Source organism: Protopterus annectens, chromosome 11.part0 (genome assembly GCF_019279795.1).
Source record: "Protopterus annectens isolate FY-2018-M chromosome 11.part0, PAN1.0, whole genome shotgun sequence".
Classification (NCBI taxonomy): domain Eukaryota; kingdom Metazoa; phylum Chordata; order Ceratodontiformes; family Protopteridae; genus Protopterus; species Protopterus annectens.
This window is the reverse complement of record NC_056745.1, coordinates 1,390,528,450-1,390,550,509: the sequence shown is the minus strand read 5'-3', so window position 1 is coordinate 1,390,550,509 and position 22,060 is coordinate 1,390,528,450. Positions and strand designations below refer to the sequence as shown.

At 38.7% G+C, this 22,060-nt stretch overlaps 1 protein-coding gene across 2 annotated transcripts in view; it reads left to right on the top strand.

Moving 5' to 3' along the window:
- DOCK4 (dedicator of cytokinesis 4) overlaps window positions 1-22,060 on the top strand; it is a 3,006,016-nt gene that overhangs the window by 2,251,947 nt on the left and 732,009 nt on the right. For both annotated transcript variants that reach the window (XM_044088673.1, XM_044088674.1), the window contains exon 26: window positions 17,477-17,575. In XM_044088673.1, coding sequence (XP_043944608.1) covers window positions 17,477-17,575 — 99 coding nt within the window. The remainder of the gene's footprint in view (window positions 1-17,476; window positions 17,576-22,060) is intronic.

Sequence of the window (22,060 nt, the reverse complement as noted above, 5' to 3'; positions counted from 1 at the left end):
GCAGAAGCCTGTACTCAGTTTGAGTGTATGTTGGAGAAAATAATGTATCTGACAGTATTAAATTGACTGGGAACTCTAGAGCCTTCTCCCTTCACAGGAGGTGAGAATTACCTAACCCCTTCACTTCTACTCAGAATACCCTTGCAAAGAGTGGAAGGAACTTTCTTCATAAAATGGGACCATAGATTTATTTATTCAATCCTGTCCTTTCCCAAATTGCAGGAGTTCTAGAAGAGGTAAACAAGGACAGAACACAGGTCATTCTCATATTGCCCTTCTGTCCAAGACAGGTATGTTTTTTCTAATTTCTACGTATGGTCTTGAAGAAACTATTATCGTTGCCTCCACCAGTGGGCCTGCTGATCCGGTGGGAGTGGGGTGCTCTCATTCATCTGAATGCCAATACTGCCAGACTTGGGTGTGCATGATGTCAGAATAGTACCCTCATAGCCCCTTACTGCCTCACAGGTAGCAGTTGTCATATTTGAGACCAGGAATTATGATACTACAACTTTTTATTTGGAAAAAAAATGAAAACATATTAGCCTGGTGATTGTTCCAGTTTCAACGAACATACAGTAATTCTCTACAGCATGTGAAAGCAGTTTGCCAATGGGTTGGTGTAATCTTCTGTTAAGTGTCATTTTTGCCTGCCTGTAGATCCATGCTATTTACCATAGCTATAAGGATCTCTACGCTTCAGGCCTTAACTTGCAATAAACATGATTTTTTTTTTTCACAAGGATAGGGTCAAACTCAAGACCAGACCCTCCTTTATATCTTAAGTGGCTTCAGAGACAATCAATTCTATTCACAGTGTTCTAGTCAAACTCTCAGTAAAGGAGAGGCAATCCTGCTTACCATAAATGTACACAGACAGCTAATATTATTCCAACTAATGCAAAAAGTTTAGATAAGCTTATTAATTATTTCTTTGCATTGTACTAGGGAAGCAAGGGTGTCCATTTTTCAAACAAATCCTCTCCACTTTTCTTGCCTAATTTTATCATTTTTCCTGCTGTTACTACCATGGGAAACTGTGGATGGAGGGAACAGGACACACTCAATGAGGACATGTGCTACCACAGCTGCAGAATATTTCAGTACAAAGCATTCATGAGACAAGTAATTTATCTTTTTTCTTCTCCTTTTCTAAGCACTGTGCTGGAAAGACAGAGCAGGTTTTCCAGCAGCCATGCTTAAAGGAATGTTGTAGCCTTCTACCTTGGTTACGGGTCAGGACCCTTAAATCTGCTTGGCAGACTCCCATATTATAGAATGAATTGCAGCAGTGACCCCTATGAACATGTTGTGTGATTGTTTTAGTAGCTGGATCACTGCTGCAGTAGAAGCTGCCTTTCACCTGCCCTGTTCTTGTAGTACTATCCTCTTCGTGACTCACCTGGCTAGTGTAGGTCCCTTGTTGCTGCTCAGCCCTAGGTAGCTATGGGCTGGGTGGGAGAATGGGCCAGTAATTTACAGAGGAGCACATATAGACTCCTGAGGGAAGTCATCTTCATATGGATTATTGTTGGTTATGTGGCAGCACTGTGTTTTAGGTGTTGCTTTCTGGGCTGCACTTGGTTAAGTGTGTTCCTTTCTTGGTCTCAGTCCTTATCCTGTTTTTCTACTTTAAAGCGGATTAAGCACATTCCTTAGTGATTCCTTAGCCGCCAAAGTTGAATATAAGTTAGTGCCAGTTACACTTTCCATACCAGCTAGATTTCAGCTGAGGTCCCAAGCAGGAATGTAACTCAGTGTGAGGAAGGAGACATCACTGTTAGTTTGCATACCTCTCAACCTCTTAATGCAAAAAATCTGGACAAAGTCAAAAATAATGGGGGGTGCAAAGGTGCCAAAAATAGGAACAGTTTTCAAGTATTGCTCGTGCAAACTTAGAAGGTTGCTAGAATAACAGGCTTTGTATTAATATGCATTTTATGAAGGATATGAAGTCTGAAATTCAAATGGTTCTCTATTTAGTGACTTCAGTATTCACTGATTTGTCCAAAAACTAAATTGTTTTCATGAGGAACAGGCCAAAAATATGAGGCGAAAATCTGGACAGTTGAGAAGTATGTTTGGAATGCAAACCAGAACGGGCATCTGCCTGTGGCAAAAATCCCATATTTTCAGAATAGGGCTGGAAGATTGATACTGCTACCTGAAGGTCTACTGTTTTGCAGAGTTTCTCACAAAATTGTACTTCCTTGCCATAATTATATCTTTCATGTATAATTTGTATGCTTTTCTCTTAAAAATTGACTTTGCTGTCCTCAGAAATGTTCTTCTTTTCTTTATATAATTCTATGTCTTTCTTTCTTAGATTAACGTTTTCACACTCTGCTAGACTACTGAGGTTCTGAAAATATTTTTTCATGCAGGTACTACAGATTAACAAACAAATATATGGAGTACCAGGTACTTCAACATATTCCATTTAAGCCCAAGTTATTTAGCTGTATTTCTTCCATTTATTTTGATTTCAGTAATCAATAACTCCTTGACGCCACCTGTATCATATACTGCTTCTGTTTTACCACACACTCTCTCTCTTTTTGCCTCTGTCTGTGCATATGTATATATCTTTTTTCTTTTGTTATACTGATTTTCAGGTTAGATTTACATTGACATTCATAGAACAATTCTGTCATATTTCTTTGTTGCAGTGAAATTCTGTTGTTTTGTTCCTTATTTGGAACGTTTTATACTCACCCTAAGGTTATACTTATAAATAAAGTGTCAGTGGGCATTCAGAAGTCATATAGCTGGAACACATGTATGTCCTTACGGGATCATTTGTACATTTAGTATGAGCCTAGAATTTAAGGTATTACAGAATGAACACTCTGGTTTGCCAGTCTATTTTGATATTTTCACCTAGAAAGGAACCAGAAATTGCATTTTAAAATAACTTGAAAATATCTTCATACAATATTAATTGATTAGTTTTGCCTTTGTTTTACAGCCTTGGCTTGATAACTATATTATTCTATAGTTTCCAGATGTTGTCAGTGAACTGGAACATGGGCATGCAAGGGCAGGATTCAGCCATTTCAAATGGCAATTCATGCTTAATTTGCAACTTAGGGAGCTAGACAGAGAAACTGTGGTAGGCCTATCCATGTCTGGAGTAGGGGAAAGTGATTGCCTCCAGCCATCAATCAATATAAAGAACAGGGAGTTGTGCAGCAAGGATGTGAAGTTTCACGTTACATTTTGGGGCAAGCAATGTCTATCACTGTGTGTAAGGTGACTTGCATGGTAGCTTCCTGACCACCATTACACATCAGTCCTGAGGACTGTGGTGCCTAAAGGAAGGACCAACCATACAGTGACAGGATCTCCTGACCCTTTCACCTTCTCATTGCATGCATAATTCATGGTCAGGTATGTAGGTAGAGGAAGGACCCAGCTGTGACTGGAACTGCTGGATATTGCTGTCATAAAGACTTGAGTCAAGAGCGAGCTGTCAGAGGGGAACAGGGCTACAAAGACTCTGATATCAGCAGTGGAAGTGGCCAAAAAATTATTTAAGGAGAAATGTTCATCCAGGCACCACACATCTGTAGTATAAAATGTAATTAATTTCAAAAACATAGTAGGTAAAACGCATAAAAAATTAACTGAACAACATATCAAAACCACACACTTTGTACATTGAAAAAGGGATACATCTTTCTTTCTTTTTCCAGTTTCAGCTCTGTTTCTTGCTGCTGGAAGAAATGTTACTTTTGGTTAGTAAAGAAAATTTCTGTTATTTGCTTATAAATTTCATTGTATGTATCCTGGCAGGTCATTATAAGCTTATTTTTTGTAGTTTCAAACTCTATTCTCGGAAGATGATACCCCTGGTCAAAGAATATTAACAATGACTTAGAATATATGTTTTGAATTATGCTCACTTCTGACAGAAAATAATATCTTGATCATTAATTGTCAAAATTCAGTTATTGAGACTTTTTAAAATAAATGGTTTTCTATTATGTTATCTGCTATACAGAACACAGCAAATAGCAGGGAACTATCTGAAAAATGTATGACTGACCAGCTCCCTAAACAGACTGCTCTGAATCAAATACAAAATCTGTTAGAGATGATTTTCAGTTCTTGGATTTTTGCGAGTAAAACCTAGTTGACCTGTATTCCTTGATGAGCAAAGATCTTTTATTTATTGAAGCATTAGGAAATTATTTTAACTGACTTATTTGTCTATTAAAGGGGGGCAAAGATAATCAGATTTGTGTTTGATGAATTCACGTATTCTAATAATTTCATTAGTTATTAAATTAATTAGGAATTTATTGACACGAAATAAGAAACATAGTTTATAAAATAGATCAGAATGAGTCTACTTTAAAGGTCAAACCATTTGGTATCTTAATATTTGAATTCTGTCACACAGATCTTCATAACAGCCTAGGAATTTAATATACTTTCTGTGAATTAATATTGCCACCTCTGGTGAATTCTTGCTGCGTGAATTAGCATATGAATAGCAAACAAAAATATTCCTTTATTAGCACATCTTGTTTTGCCTGCACTAAATTAGTTACTTCAATACAAGTAATATGTGATGATATGAATTACAAAAAATAAGAATGTTTGTTTTCTTAGTAATTGCTTATTCCATTTACAATTAATGATTAAATCTTTATCACATAATCTGTAGCATTCGGCATGATGTAATGACCTATCCCCACATTAAAAAAGTGCTGATGTGATAAACCAGTAGGTAATCATGTAACATGGTAAAAAATGTTACTGCTAGTAATAATAATAATAATAATATAATAATAATAATAATAATAATAATAATAATAATAATAATAATAATAATAATAATATAATAATAATAATATAATAATAATAATATATGTCCATTGGCATGAGACTTTCCATAATACTCCACATTAGTGTCTATTCATTATTTCACCTGATTAAGGGCCTTTAGTTTCATTTGACTTATTTTGCTGAATCAAAGATTATGTTTAGGTTTTTGTATTTGATTTTAATTTAACTAGAAATATGAACATTTTAAAAATGTTTTGTGACTAGAACTTCCTTCAAACATTTTTGAAAGCTGCTGTTCTTTTTGTGAGTGATAAGCATTGATCAATGGCTGTAACCACCAGCTTATCCCATATTTTTTTACTTTAACAATAACCTGATGTATCATTTTTTTGTCAGCTACTGATAAAACTATAGCTAGAAATGCTCTATTTGCTCCTGAATTTGAGATATTGATGCAGTGAACCATTTTTGTGTGCCAAATGGAAGATAAATCATATTAAAGAATAGACAACCTTTATATTGCCCCCCTGACTGGAGAATGAACATTCAGCATATTACTGTACAAATAGTGCCTGCTCAAAAGTGATTGTTCTGTTCCACAGGAGCATATTAAGCTGCTGTGAAGCATGGGCAGTAAAGAAAACAAATGGACACATTTTTTTACATCCTCTGAATAGCAGTTTTCTGTTTAACAAGCATAAAGTTAAATGAAAAAGTAAGTTAAGAAAAGCTTGTGTGTGTTTGTGTGTGTGTATGCATGTATGTGTGTGAATGTGTAAATGTATGTTTCTATTTGCATATGTGTATGTGTGCTTGCATGTGTTAAAAGTGTAAGTAATAGAGACAGAGCGAGAGAGAGTGCTGACTGCAACAGAGATATGAAATTCTTAATGTCTGGCATTACTGACTGACTTTGATTGACGGTGATTTAATAGGAAATAAGTCCACAGAGAAGCAGTAAGAGAAAAATCAAGGACCGCAAAGGATGTGGGTGGGGAGAGAGAGAGAGAGAGCTGCAGTACCTTGTTTTCCATCATTATTTTCATATGAATCATAATGGATAGATGGATCAGAGGATAAAAGTTGTAATTACTGTGTGTGTATGCTTCTATGTATGTGTGTGTGTAAGTCTGCCTTTATTTCTGAATTTATGTGTTTCTATGTATATATGTGAGTATGTTTGCCTATGCTTCTCAGTGTGCATGCATGCGTACGTGTGTGTGTGTGTGTGTGTGTGTGTGTATGTATGTATATATATATATAGACATTAAATAATTATGCAACTTATATTTTGGATGGAAATACTTCCACCGCCAACAATTACAACAAGTCTGAAACAGGTATAGTAATTATTTTAAATCAACCATATAAAATATAAATATGTGTGTGTGTGTGTATATGTGTATATATATATATATATATATATATATATATATGTATAAAACGGTCTGAGAAATAGTTGCCAAATAGCACAGCACTCAGCACTGGCACTGTTGTACACCACTAGCTCCACTTAGTAGCCAGTTAGCCATCCACTGCACAACATAAGGATTTGTATTCAGATTTACTACTATGTCGGTAATGCCTATATGACAAAAGGAGATACTGCCAGCATAGCTATCTGGAATTTTGTAAATAAGTATATGTCATTTGTGAATATCAACATGATTCATATAAGATGTTTGTGTTGCAAATGTATTAGAAATGTATGTCATATAAGATGGTTTGTGCAGTGTTGTGTGCTGAAGAGGAAGTTAACTTCAGAAAAGTAGCTGAAGTAAATTACTTTATGGCTAGGCCATAAAAAGATGTTATCTTTCAGTTTCAGTGCAGCAACATACACAATATCTGTGCTGAGAAGTTTTCTGTGTTGTCTTGGAAGTGTTTTATTGTTTTATGCCTTCTAGGATCTGCAAAGGTCTGAGGAAAAGCCCTTATCTGTGTATTTTCACAGGCAGATGCTAAATACTGTTAGCTTTCAACAGTGGGGGTTTTACCTGGGATAGAGTCAGATGACAGGAAATCCTGTCATTCTGCAAGTTATCCCAGCAGTAATATTTGAGATATTAATTTAAGAACTCTTAGGAGAGACTCAGCATTCTGTATTCTGTCTTTGACCTGACAGCATCAAGATACACTCACCACATCTACGTTGCTGCTCTAATTAAGTAAGTGTACTAGGGTATAGTAATTCTCTTAGATACAGTCAGGAATATAGCAAAGCTTAATTTAGATGTTTTATTTATGTATTTGAGACTGTCCTGCAATGTTGTTTTAAATATTTCCTGTGATTTTGAACTCTGATGTTACTGTAATTGTGTGCTGAGTTTTTTCTTGCTCTTTTATTATTTATTATTAAATATATATATAAACTTTTCATTGTGGCTGATCTGTCTAGGGATATTTGAGTTCTAAGAGTACTTGCATATTTATTTGGTGACACTGTGTAGGCCATTCCTAATAGCCTTGCTGTTGGTCAGGCTACCATTTGTATTAACAACAACATTGTACAGTAAGATTGGACACCCTTTGTTAAGGGTCTAAATGTAGCTGAGAAGGAGTGATTGGTGGCAGGGGAAACTGCTTATAGTCTGGGCAGAAGGGGGCATAGCTAGTAAACCTGTGTTAGCCTTTCCCAGGTGTGTGTGTGTATGTGTGTGTGTGTGTGTGTGTGTGTATGTATATAAATCAAACCTCAAAGAGTGTGTGTGTCAGCTACTTGGGCAAGGACATGAAGCACTGGTTGGACATAGAGGGTGCTGGAGGTCTTGGCTTAGTCACTCAGCTGAGATCTAAACTATGTAGCTGTGCGGTGGGGAGTCTTATTGGGGATATTGAGAAAGAGGGAGAAACCATCCCTGGACTGACTGTGTGCTTTTAACGGAAATTGCATTTGATGGAGAGAGGTGCATCTGGAAATACTGTGTCTCTAACTTGTCATCCTCACAGTATACGTTCCCCACTGTTACCACTGGCGAGGGTTGAGGCTCCTTGATTACTGGTCCAGTGGTGGGGAATCACAGCCTACATGAAGAATAGTGTCAAAGGTCTTGAGCAGGTCCAGATATTAGAAATTAGCATGATTAAAGAGGCATGACATGCCTTTGACAAAATTAAATTGATGGTGGCCCAGGATTAAGAGACTTTCTGTATCCAGATTAATGAATTCCTTGTATATGAAGCTAGTGGATGTAATGGGCTGCTCTTGTATCATAATATTACAATGGCTGTTTTCTAGACTTTGGGAATGGTGCCAAGGGATTGACTTGGATTAAACAGGTTATGTTGTGGTTCAGACGGATCATATTTGATACTACTAATCATGAAACCTGGAATGTTATTGTGGCCCATGGATGAGGCATTCTTCGATTTTGAGAAGGCAGATAAGGTGTATTGTCAAGTAGGATATTATGATTCAAAGAGTTAAAGCAAACTTTATTGTTATTTAAGAAACACAAGTGCAACCTAAAGGAGATTTCGGGTATCAGCTCGTCATCAGAGTACAGAGGAAAATTAAGTATAAAAAGAATAAGACATGATGTATGCACAACTCTTCTAATGACTAATACTCATGAAAAATACTCCTTATAACCTGTTTCTAGTTAGATAAAACTACCCATACATATGAACCTAAACATATGAACAAATAATACTATACACAGAAAAAGAGAAGAAAAGGCAGTTCATTAATATTGCACATGCGGAATTATTGCAGTTGCACTTTTAAGAGAAATATGTTGTACTTCTGTAAGAATATATTAACTATAATGAATTAAATAATATATAATTTTCAGTGAAATATTACTAGTGAGATCACATTTAATTATTCATGTTTAGATATAAGTATTTCCTTAGAGTCAGAGAGGAACAGCATTTTGTTGTAGAATACCTCCAAACATTGTTTAGTATAAATTATTAAATTCCTGACAAAGCTATAGAAAAATGTTCAGTTATTTTTGATTTCATTGAGTATTTTAAATCCATATTCATCTTTGAGCTTCCTCTTGGTTCCCTGAAGCTCTTTCACAGTTTGCATACGTTTGGTTTTATGGTAGATCGAATGAGACCTTTCGTAAGGATTGTTATCTTTTAGTGAACCAAAATTAATTTGTTAGTCTCATATGGATACACTCTGCTATTCTTACCAAAATGACCAAAATAACTTTTTTTCTATTTGTTGAACTTCATATCATTTTTCACTGAGAAACAATACACAAAATGTTTGTTACTTATAAACAGGATTATAGTGGTACAACATCAGGGGACTGTGAAACAGTTGATTCATGCATGTATGTATGTATTTATTTATAAATTGAGTTGAGACAGTGGTGAGTCTTGTTTGAGAAGTTTGTAGCAAATTTACTTCTTTGTTGTAGCATGCATCTAACTCTGTTGGCTGTGTCAATTTGTAAATTTAGCTAATACATATAGTAGTGTGGGAAGGAGATAGGATTGGACAATGCTTTTCCTTGTTGCATCATCTAGGTATAGGTTTGACAGGAAAGAAGTCCCAATTTTTTTTTATGACTAGCTGCATGTAATGATCAAATTTCTGTAGTTACACCAGAGGGTTTGTACCACCTGAGGCTGTCTTTGAGTTTGCCGCCCCTCCCATCTCACACAAGCATGGTCAAATGGGGTGCCCCCAGACACAGCCCTCCCCCTGCAACCATTTCAGTGTCCCATTACTTAGCTATTTCTCCCCATTTGCCATACATTCTGTAATGTGCATGCTGCTTTATGCTTTACTTCTACAATGATTATTTGGACTTCATTTAAAACTTTTATTTTAAATTTTGTAGCACAAACAGTGACAGACATCTGCTAAACAAAGCAGTACAGTCTCACAATGAAAACAGACTTTGCATAAAAACTTCTTTGCCCTTGAAACTCACATTCATTGAAACACAGTTGAAACCTACATCCAAAGAAATGCATCTGGCCAGTGGTGGATAAAGTTTACCTTTGGGCTGTTTTCAAATCATAGGCCCATGGCACACATATTTAGGACCATGAAAACATACATGCATTCTTTGATTCACCTTCCTGATTTTATTAAGTTATATTCCTTGTATAATACATTTTTCCAGTAAGCAATGAAACAAAATGTATGAACCAGTAATGACAAAACTGCCCAATTCAGAGCATGTCCATAATAAAAGTGTACTCAGACCTCTGTCATTACAGTCTACCTGTATCAGTAAATATGCACAATCTCTGCAGAAGTAAAAGCCATCTAAATAATTCCACATTAAAGAGATCTGTACTAATGAAGAAGTTGCTGATAGCAAACAACTTTATATTTCACTGTTTTTATACAAATAAAGTGCCTGTTGCCCTTGAAGAATAAATTGCCTATGTTACATTAAAAAGATGATAAGCTAGTAATATTGTAATAGGGAATGGATGGCAAATTAATAACAAGTTCATAGTTACTAGGTATCTCCTACAAAGGAAGACATTCTCAGTACTGCAGCATCCACCCCTTTAAAGTACAACAAAGGGACAGTATCAGCAATCCATCTGCATACTGTGGGAGTAGAACCCACAGCCTTCTGCATCAAAAGCAAGTATATTACCTGTGATGGCACTAACAACGCAAACAGACCTGGCATAAGCAGCACTAAACTTCTCTTCCCTGAAGCTCTCAGCGCCTTGTAAAATCCACTTAACATTTAACTGTGTCTCTCAACTTTGCAGCACAAGAACTCTGGAAAAAGCCAAAATGTATTGGGGAGAGGGGTACAAAGGCTCAAACCTAGGGACATATTTTAAACATTGCTTGGTATAATCTTAGAAAGTTGCTAGAATAAAATGTTCTGTGTTACCATGCATTTTCTGAAAGATAGGAAGACTGAAACTTAAATGGTTATCATTATGTAGTGAATTCAGTTCTCACTGATTTGCGAGAAAAACACAAATTTTAAGAGGACCAAACCAAAAGTATGAGCCGAACATTTCAGACATTCTGTGAAAATCTGGACAGCTGAGAGCTATGGACTTGATTCCTTGAATCACAAGTGGTGGTATGGGTAGAGAATGCAGGCCCTTGTACCTAAGGGACAGGGTTTCAGCCTGAGTAACACTAACCATCAGGTATACCTAACTGGGGCATTTTACACACACACACACACACACACACACACACACACACACACACACACACACACACACACACACACACACACACACACACACACACACACACACACACACACACACACACACACACACACACACACACACACACACACACACACACACACACACCTGGTTAGCCAGGATTCAACAAAAGAAAAGGATTCTTGGTTCACTGGATCTTTTTAAGTCTTGTTGCAGTACAGAGGAGGTGGAATGATTGGCGTACTATATGATGGTAGCTTGTTTGGTAGCTAAGTGGAACTTTTTTACAAATATTTTAAACAGAAGGGGACCAAAAAACAAGCCTTGAGAGAAACCTACAGCAAATGGAAGGAAAGTAAAGAAGGTGCATTGCAATTTTACAGCCTGTTGCTTGCTGCTAAGATAGGTATTGCCCCAGGATAACATAGTGAAGGTGAGGTCTAAGGAGGAGAGTTCAGTTAGTAGCGTCAAATGATTTGGATAAGTCAAGAAAGATGGATGAAACTAAGGTTGGCATTCACAGTCCTGCAATTTGAATGTTCATGGCAGTAATCTGTGACAAGGGTGCTGCATCTATGTACAGATTTTGTCAGCAGAGGTTATCCACACCGACTACAGAAATGTGCAGAGGTGTTGATAATCACACGTTCTTACTGCAAAACAGCTAAGAGCTCGAAGATAAGCATTTACCTAAGTCCAGTTTCGAGTATAAGGTTCCATACATGCTTGTGTATTACTGCATTTCATAAAGATAAATATAAAAGGTCCTTATTTACATACCAAAATACATAAAGGACCCTGAACGTAGGTGACTAACTTTTACAGGACCATATTACTTTGGGATTACTGAAGTTAGGTAGCAAATTACTTAGAAAACCGTGGACTTTTTAAAGTAAGAAAAAGTAGTAGAAGTATTGGGAATTATTGTGAAACAGTTCAAAATGAGGTAAGATTATTGAGTTCACTTCAAGAAATGTTTCTTTTAATGATATAATGGGCATATTGCAATGGCTTTGGTGAATACTGTAAACTGTCATTTGTAAATGGGAAATCAATATAGCAACAGTGGAGATGATTAGTGATCAGTGAGAAATCATTTACCTTGGTATTTTCTAGTGATTGTGCATACATGGTAGAACTGTAGTAACTCAAATCTGAAGTACTGACATGGCAGGGGTGTTCTCTTGGTTCAACATGTGTCTTTACTATTGTGTTACTTGCATTGTGTTACTGATAAATGAGAATCGACAGTGTTATGATTACAAAAATGTGATAGGGGCTAAAGAAAAGACAGATCTGTTAACAAACTACTTTTTTAGTATTAATGATAGTGTAAACATTACTTCAGCACAACTTTAATTGACTGGACTATACACGTGTATATAACTATGGGCTTGGCATGCTTTCATATCTGTGTTGTTCGACGGAATTGTGTATGTCTGGGTATTTTATATGCAGTTATGATACAGAACAAGGAAATAAGGCAGAAAAAGGACAACTTAAATCATTTTTATAGGGTAAATAATGAGAACAGCTAAGCTAACAACAAGTTAGTGGATTGCAGAGTAGCTATAATAGGCGTGATTCCACTTTTTACAGTAAATCTGTCGAAAGCATGGAAATTTGGTTATGAATTGTAAGTAGGTGAGAGGATGCTGCATTAGCATGTGCTTGGTTACATCATTTTTAATTTATATCTTATTATGAATTAATTTGCTTATGCTTATTTGTGGCCATTACTAGTTAATGTACGTGGCATCTATGAATTGTGGCTTAGCTATGCTGATACACATACAGTGCAATGGCCATAAAGCATTTGCACTATGATTATGAATGCCAGTCTAAGTGACCTACATATCTAGGATAACTGATTGTGTTGGTTCATAGGTGTGTACTAGGCTAATGGCCCTGGAGCCTTTACAATCCAAACCCATAGAAGTGCCCTGGCATTATGCCACCCATCGTTAGTTCCCAGTGCCTCTATCAAGTAGAGCCACTGGAGTGATCCCCAGGGTGAACTCTCTGTTTCCCATCCACTCATCAAGATTTCACTTGAAGAGGGCTAGTGAGGTGCTCTGCTTGACATGTATGGGAAGTCTGTTCCAGAGCATGGGTAGTCTCTGGGTTATGAACCTGTCCCGCCAGCATGTTCTGTTGATTATGGTAATGAGGTTGAGGTCTCTGGAGCATGTGGTGTGGAGGGATTGGGATTTATTTAGATGTAGCATTTCTAACAGAGCTGGGTCATACATGGCTTTGTAAGTCAAGCAGAGATCGCCTGTAAGTAGGCGATATGAGACAGAAAATAGCTGGAGTTTTTTGAGTCTGTCCATATAGGACATGTGTTTAAGGCCTAGGATCCTCTCCGTGAGGTACTTTTGTGGCCTCTCCAGCTGTTGCAGGTGCCTAGTGAGGTGCATACCGAATGAGGCATTGTACTTGATGACTGGTCTAATGCAGGAAGAGCAGCGGGAGACAATGACCTCTTTCTTCTTGGATGCAGATGTAGATGAGCTGTGGTGCTGTGGCTTGGATAAAGGCCATGTTGAGTCTAGGACAGTAGTTTTTTGGCAGTAAGTTATTCAGTGGGCTGTGTGTTAGTAGCTTTCTTTAGGATTTTTGATAAGGCAGATAGTATTGCAGTAGGTCTGTAGTTAAAGAATTCTACTGAATTTTACTTTGAGGTAAGGGTGTAATATAAGATCTTTTCCAGAGAATGGAAGGTATCCTTATCTACCCATCCTTAATGGACAGGAATTCCCTCCAAGCAGTGGTGCATATCATTTCAGGTGAAGAGTACAGAGATGCATCTCCCTGTCCTAACCCCACCACTGGTAGTGATATTGGCATTGCATCACCATGGGGGATGCAGTGCTCACTCCCTGATAAAGGCATGGCTCCAAAAATGTTCGCCCTTAGGACTACCCTCACTGGCTTGGGATGACAAGCCTAAGTCTCATTGCCAGCAGCTTCCATGCAAGCCTTTGCTTGTGCTGTGACATTGCCAGAGCAGAAGCTCTCTCGCCTTACACTGGGATGCGAAAGCGAATTCTGTCAGTCATGCGCATCCCTCTGTCGCTCAGCACTTCTAGTACCAGATCCCCCTCCATCACTCAGCACTTCTAGTACCAGATCCCCCTCCATCGCTCAGCACTTCTAGTACCAGATCCCCCTCCATCGCTCAGCACGTCTAGTACCAGATCCCCCTCCATCGCTCAGCACGTCTAGTACCAGATCCCCCTCCATCGCTCAGCACTTCTAGTACCAGATCCCCCTCCATAACTCAGCACTTCTAGTACCAGATCCCCCTCCATCGCTCAGCACTTCTAGTACCAGATCCCCCTCCATCGCTCAGCACTTCTAGTACCAGAGCCAGTATTTAACTGGAGTCACCTGGGTCGTAGTCAGGGTGTCCTCCATCTGTGCCACACAAATTTGTTGCCTTTCTTTACATTAACATCTAAGACATACTGCTGACAGCTGGGATAAGATTCATAAAACATTTTATTTCTTGCATAGCCCTTTTTCTTTATTTGCAGTCATTTGCAATTTTCAGCACTCTTAATTGTTTAACTTTATTTTTACCAAAAGACTGACAAATTAACAATGGAATTAAAATGGATCCATGCAGAAACCAACTAACAATGTCATCATGTGAATTATTTCCTAAGATATATTCCTGATGTTTCATTCTTTTTGATGCATTTGAAACTCAGTTAACAAGCAGAGGTGTAGACTTAAACTGAAGAGAAATTGAATTGCACTGCAATGAAGAGCTAATCTAAATCTCTGGTCTTGTTAATGTAGATTAGATAACTAATAACACCATTATCCAAAGCTGATGAAACAGTTTCAAAATGAGATATTAGTTTCCCTTAACTACTGAGTAGAATGTACACTTTGCACTGACCCAATTTGTTTATTAATCAGTAATAATTTTCAACATCAATTTGCATAATAAAGATGTCAGGCTAATAGGTCTGTACTTATTCACATCTTGGCGATAAAACCTTTATTAAAAAGATCTAACCAAAGTCTTCTTTTATGAATATAAATAATACTACCAGGAGAATTCTGCAAAGGAGAAAAGTGGCAGTGATTTATTATTTTTCTCTGTAGTTAGTACAAACCTGGCATGTTATCTGGACTTAATGAAATATTAGTTAACCTTGGTTTATGCTTGATATGCAGTTGTCTGAGTAATGGGAATAAGTGTCACACAGACTTAAACGTATCACTAATCTATCCTTACTGCATTAAAAATGTTATGGGAAGTGAATAAAGAGTAATTGATTTAAAGAATTACATCAGAATACTAAATGTAGGCCATGGTGGTGCAGTGGTTAGGGTTGTTGCTTCGGAGCAAGAGGTTCTCCTGTTCAATTCTCGGCTTGAACGTCTTCTGTGTGGAGTCTGCATGTCCTCCCCATGGTCAAATGATGTCTAAAGACATGCAGGTAGGTGCGTGCGTGAATGGGTGTGCCTTCTTTGAAGGTTGGGCATCGGGCTGGCAACTCAACACCATAAAAATCAACTGACAATCATTAGCGGACCGGAGCTCCGCTGTGGCGACCCCTGACCGGGATAAGCCGAAAGGCATACATCAGAATACTAAATACCTTCTGCACAGTTGTGTGAAAAGGAAATGTATCACATTTCAAGCACATACTTTCCACTGGAAAAAAATGCTGACATTCTGCTCCCTCTCAGAATTTGGATTGACTTTCTGAACAGATTAATGAAAATGTTCTGCTAATTAATTTATACTGCCTTCTAAGGTCAGACATTTCCCATTTCCTATATGTATTTTTTTAAGTAGCTTGTTAGTTTTTAATATATTTAGAGGAAACTATTTCAGTGGAATACATCTCTGAATTTGTATCCAAAAAAGATATTTCTCCTCTTGAACCTCTACTTATTTCACATTCATTAAAGTAGGACTGTAACTGCTTAACAGAATACATCATACTAGTGTAATCCATCCTGCTTGATGCTTTGAAAGTCTCTATCCTGTTTGATGAACTGATAGTCTACATGTATCTCACTGCATATTGAATTATCCTGCACATATTGTCACCTTTACTATTGTAAATACCTACATTACTTTATTAATACTCATGTATTTTTTTAGCATTCTTATTACTTCCTGTATTTTTAATAATCTTCTGTTGAAATCCTTTCATTTACTATGTATTAATATTGATTTTTAATTATTAATTTTTAAATTTCAATTTTTATTTGTTGCCACTGGAGTATTTCTCCCCGGGCCTCTACTGAAAATGGAAATATATCCAGTTAGACTAGCCCGGTTAACAAATGTAAAATAAATAAATAAATAACATTGCATAAAATAACAGATTACTCACTTTTAGTTTTCTAGCCCACATTTTGTCAGAGGTTATTAATTAATAAAATTTTTAAAAGATTAATAGAACTTAGCTGCACTAAACTTGTATTATCATGAAAATCAAGGTATTCAGATTCCAAATTCAAGTATATTTATGTTCTGTGAACGTAAGCAGCATTGCAATAAAATGAAGACACCATGCAAAAACTAAAACAAAACTACAATATGTTGATTATAATGTGCTGAAGCAAATAGTTAAGAGAAAAAGTATGTTTCTTAAAGTAAGCCCAATTAAGTATGTCTTTACAGATCATTTTAATACCAGTGAGCATTGGGACATCCTCAGACATTCCAGTAATAGGTTAAAGCTGGTGAAAAAGCCATCCTTAGTAATGTCCAGGTCAGATGAAGGGTTGCCTATAGGTCCCAATTTGGTGGGCAATTCAGACATATCTGGTAGTCTTGAGAGATGTTCACTGGGATACAAAATGAATGGGCATGTCTGATTGGATTGGCTGGTAGAAACAAAATGTAAAGGAAGGATTTTTGTTTGCGTCAGGTATAGGCTTGCCACCCCTCCGTTTTTTTTCCGGACTATCAGGAAATCAAACTGATTCTCCGGTAGTCCGGAAAACACTGTACAAACTCCGGTATTCTGTTTCAAAAAGGAAACAGACTATCGAGTTTAATCGGTTGATTTACTATGCTTTTTACAGAAAAGCATAGTAAATCAGCCATAAGCGGTGGGAGCGAAAAAGAGGCGTTCCGTTGAGTGATGCTGTCGTGACATCACAAAATAGGAGGTATGTTGGCGGGAGAGGGGGTTGGGGTGGGCGGGGTTACTGGTGACGCGAGGGGCGCAGCTTTGCTCTGGTTTTAGCCGTGAAGGAAGGTGGCAACCCTAGTCAGGTAATTTATGCAGTTTAAACATGCAAGTACATATTCATGTTTTGTGGAGTGATTGTTAGAACATTTACAAGGATGACAGTCGAAGAAAGAGTTGATGACATTTCTTTGTTCATATGCCAGGTAAATGCTGGTACAGGATGCAAACAAAGCTGTATGTTATTACTAGAGTTTGAGCTTACTGAAAATTGTGCTAGGAGTCCATAGAATGCATAGAAACACTGCCTTTGTATTGAACTGTTTCCTTCCTTCTATTGTCTTTATTAGAAATATGTTTTTAAATATTTTTTATATATTTTGTTTTAGGGTGAATTTGTGGCATGTTTATTGTCACTGTTACGGCAAATGACTGACAAACATTATCAGCAGCTCCTGGAAAACTTCACCACTAAAGAGAAGCTAAGAGTAAGTTACTTACGTGTGCATAGTTTCCTGGTGAAATGCTTGTGATTTAGTACCATTTCAGGTGCTCTGTATTGTGATACAAATTACACTGTCCAAATGTGATAATGTCTTAGAACACTGATGGCAAACCTTTTGGGCTTAGTGTGTCAAAAATTCAGAAATTGCCTATCTTGACTCTGCCTGGGTGTCACCCCCCCCTGAACAAAAGGGAAACAATTGTTTACATATTCACTTACTTAAAAAATACAGTCCAGTCAAGTGTGCTGCCACGTGCTGTAAAAGTAAAAGAAAAGAAAATCATGACTTACAATAGAGAAAACGAAATGCACCCTGATAACTGGGCTTACAACGGTTCACCAAAAATGAACCTACCTTTAATAGTAGTTTTGAATTGAACTGAAAAAAATATGGAACACATTGCATTTGATTGGATTAACATCAATTAATGACTTTTTTGTTGTGAGTTTTAATAGATAAGTGCAGGGTCACATATTTCTTGTATTTTTGTTCATAGGTTCATAGGTAGGTACTAGGTTATTGGCCCTACGGTACCCTGGCTTTCGCCACCCAAGAAAATGATTTTCCTGTACCCCTGTCGAGCAGAGCCACAGAGGTGATCCCCGGGGTGAATTTCCTATTTCCCATCCGATCATCAAGATTTTTCTTAAAGAGTGCTAATGAGGAGCTTTGTTTGATATAGATAGGTAGTTTGTTCCAGGTATGGGAAGTCTCTGGGACAGGAATCTATCCCTCCAGCATGTTCTGTTTGTTGTGGTGACAAGGTTTAGGTCCCTGGAGCGTGTAGCTCAGAGGGATTGGGATTTCTTTAAGTGGAGCATGTCCAACAGCTCTGTGTTTGACATATCTTTGTATGTTAGGCAGAGATCGCCTATGAGTAGGTGATATGCGATGGAGTAAAGTTGTAGTATTTTGAGATGGTCTGTGTAGGGCATCTGTTTGAGGCCGGTAATCCTCTTTGTGAGGTATTTCTGCGGCCTTTCCTGTTGTTGTAGATGTCTTGTGAGGTACATACCAAAAGGGGCATTGTACTCTATAATGGGTCTAATAAGTGTCGAGTAGAGGGGAACAATGACCTCTTTTTTCCTGGATGAGAAACCTTTTCTGATGAGGTGTGCCACGTAGAAGGATTTCCTGACTACTGTGGCGATGTGATTATCAAGGAGATACTACTGTCCACCTGTGTCCCAAGGTCTCTTATCACACTTTCGGTATTAAGTAGACTACCACCTATGTGGCAGCTCATAGGTACAGAATTTTTACCAAAGGGGATGACAATGCACTTTTTAGCATTGAGCTTTAGGCTGTGACTTTGACACCAGGTGTCTGTCTCAGTGAGGCCCTTTGTAGGATATCCAAATTGTTAGGCGTTTCAATTATGGCTCCTAGTTTGCAGTCATCTGCAAACTTCATTAGCCAAAGACCTTCTGTGTTAGCCTGTACTTCAGAAAAGTAGATACCAAACAGGAGATGACCCAGGACTGAACCCTGTTGTACTCCACTTGTCACTGGTCTGAAGTCTGATTTGGAGTCTGCTACTTTCACAGTGTGGGTTCTGTCAGTGAGCCAGTTGGCAACCCATCTTGTGACATAGGGATTTATACCTAGTTTAGTGAGTTTATCTATAATTCCAGAGTGGGGGATGGTGTCAAAAGCCTTGGCGTGATCTAGATAGGCTGTGTGAACCACCTTACCCTCGACTGCGCCTTTGGTGACTGCTTCAAAGAAGTCAATCAGGTTTAGGAGACATGATCTGTCTTTTACAAACCCAAACTGGGTGTGGTCCAGAGTTTGGAGATTACCGATGTCTTTGTTTATAAGTTCCATGATGATACATTCCAAGGCCTTGCAGACCAGGCTCGTTAGTCTAATGGGGCAGTAGTTCCCAGGGTCAGTGGTGGCTTCCCCTTTGTCGAGTGGGATAACCATTACTATGTGTCATTCAGTGGGCACAAAGCCTGAGGTGAAGCTATGATCGAACATGGTGCTTAGGTGGGGTGCCAGTTCATTATGTAGTTCATGTAGAATGCAGCCTGGGATGTTGTCAGGTCTCATGGCTTTGGAGAGTATGGTTTTTACCTGTGCAGCTGTGATTACAGGAACTTTGCATTCTTCCAGTATAGAGATGGGACCTTTATGTGGTGGGGGGGGGGGTGGGGGGGGCAAAGTTAGCACTGAACCTATCTGCCAGGATGTTGGCAATATCAATTGGTTCTGTATATTTAGTGCCATTGTGCTGTAACTCAGAGCAGATCTGAGTGTTGCCATTGAGATTCTTGGCATAGCTATAGAATGCTTTGTGGTTGTGTTTAGAATCAGTGGTGGTTTTGTTTTCATAACTAGCTTTGGAGGATTTTATGAGGGATCTCAGCTTTTTACTGAGGCTGACCATGGAGTTCTTCCAGTCATGGGATTTTACTCTTTTTTGGAACAGTTTCTTTCTTCTGCTGTAGAATTTGTTTATGCCAGGGGACCACTAGACTGGCTTCCTTTTTTTGGGGGATAGCATCTTGGTTCTATTAGGGATAGTACGATTCATGCACTTGTGTAAGTGCTTATAAAGTGCATTTGTGTAGGATTCAGCAGTCGTACCTCTATTGTCCATCTGCATGGGTGTCATGAAGTTTGCCACTTCTGTCTTAAGTAGCATGAAGTTGGCTTTGGAGAAGTTTTTTACGGTGGTTTCCATAATGGGGGGGTGGGGGCAGGATGTGGATGTCTAGGCTAATTAGCTTGTGGTTGGATCTGACCAACGAGGAATTGACCTCTGGTGTGGTGTGGCCTCATGTTGGTTCATAGGTTCATACTAGGCTATCGGCCCTGGGGCATGTATAAGCCTAGCCCGATTGTGTTTGGCTTACGCCACCCCTTGATTTGAGTATACTGTGCCCTTTTTAAAGTTTAGTTTACTGTGCCTCTCTCTAATAGTGACACGGAAGTAATCCCCGGGACAAACCTACGATCCCCCATCCACTCATCAAGATTCTTCTTGAAGAGAGTCAGTGAGGTGCTCTGCCTAACATTAATTGGAATTCTATTCCAGAGGGAAGGGAGCCTCTGGGTTATGAATCTGTCCCTCCAGCATGTTCTATTTATTTCTGTGCTGAGGTTCAAGTCCCTCGAGCGGGTGGCTCTAAGGTATTTAGATTTACTGAAGTGGAGCATGTCCATTAATTCTGGGTTGGACATAGCTTTATATGTCAGGCATAGATCGCCTCGAAGTAGGCGGTATGCAACTGAGTAGAGCTGGAGTTTTTTTAACCGAGCAGCATATGGCATCTGTTTGAGTCCCTTGATCCTCCTGGTGAGGTACTTTTGGGGTCTTTCTAACTGCTGCAGGTGTCGGGTAAGGTACATCCCAAAGGAGGCATTGTATTCTATGATGGGCCTGATGAGGGATGAATAAAGGGGCACGATTACCTCTCTTCATAGATGTGAATCCTTTCATGATGAGGTGGGCCATGTAGAAGGTCTTTCTAACCACTTTGGCAATGTGGTTTTCAAAGGAGAGATTGCTATCAACTTGGGTCCCCAGATCCCTAATTACTTTCTCTGCACTTAATGGATTACCACCTATGTGGTAATTTGTGGGCACATTGTTTTTGCCAAAGGGTATGACTATGCACTTTTTGGCATTTAGCTTTAGACCATGGCTCTGGCACCAGTTATCCGTCTCTGCGAGACCTTTTTGAAGGATGTTTGTGTCAGCTGGAGAGTCGATTATGGCGCCCAGTTTGCAGTCATCTGCGAACTTGGTGAGCCATAGTCCTCCCACATTGGCCTGTACCTCAGAAAAGTAAATACCGAACAAGAGAGATCCCAGGACAGAACCTTGTGGGACGCCACTTGTGACCGGTTTCGAGTCTGACATGGCTCCAGCAACTCTGACTCTGTGGGTTCTGTCTTTGAGCCAGTTTGCGACCCATCTTGTGACATAGGGGTTTATATTTAGGCTGGATAGCTTATCTATGATGCCCGAGTGGGGTATTGTGTCAAATGCCTTTGCGAAGACGTCAACCAGGTTCAAAAGGCAGGATCTGCCCTTGACGAAGCCAAATTGGGTAGGATCTAGTCTCTGTAGGTCCCCAATGTCTTTGTTTATGAGTTCCATGATGATCCTCTCCATAGCCTTGCAGACTAGGCTAGTCAGGCTTATGGGGCGATAGTTTCCAGGGTCCGCAGAGGCGCCACCTTTGTGGAGTGGGACCACTGTTGCTGTATGCCATTCTTTGGGCACATATCCTGTAGTGAGGCTGAGATTGTACAGCAGTTTTACTTGAGGGATTAGTTCTTCTTGGAGTTCATGTAGGACGCAACCCAGGATGCCATCTGGTCCCATGGAAGCAGTGTTTTTTGCTTTGGAGAGGGCGGCCTTCACCTGAGCATCAGAGATGTTTGGGAGGCTGCACTCTGCCGGGATAGATACTTGCTCTTTTGGGGAGGGCTGGAGAAGTTTGTACTGAACCT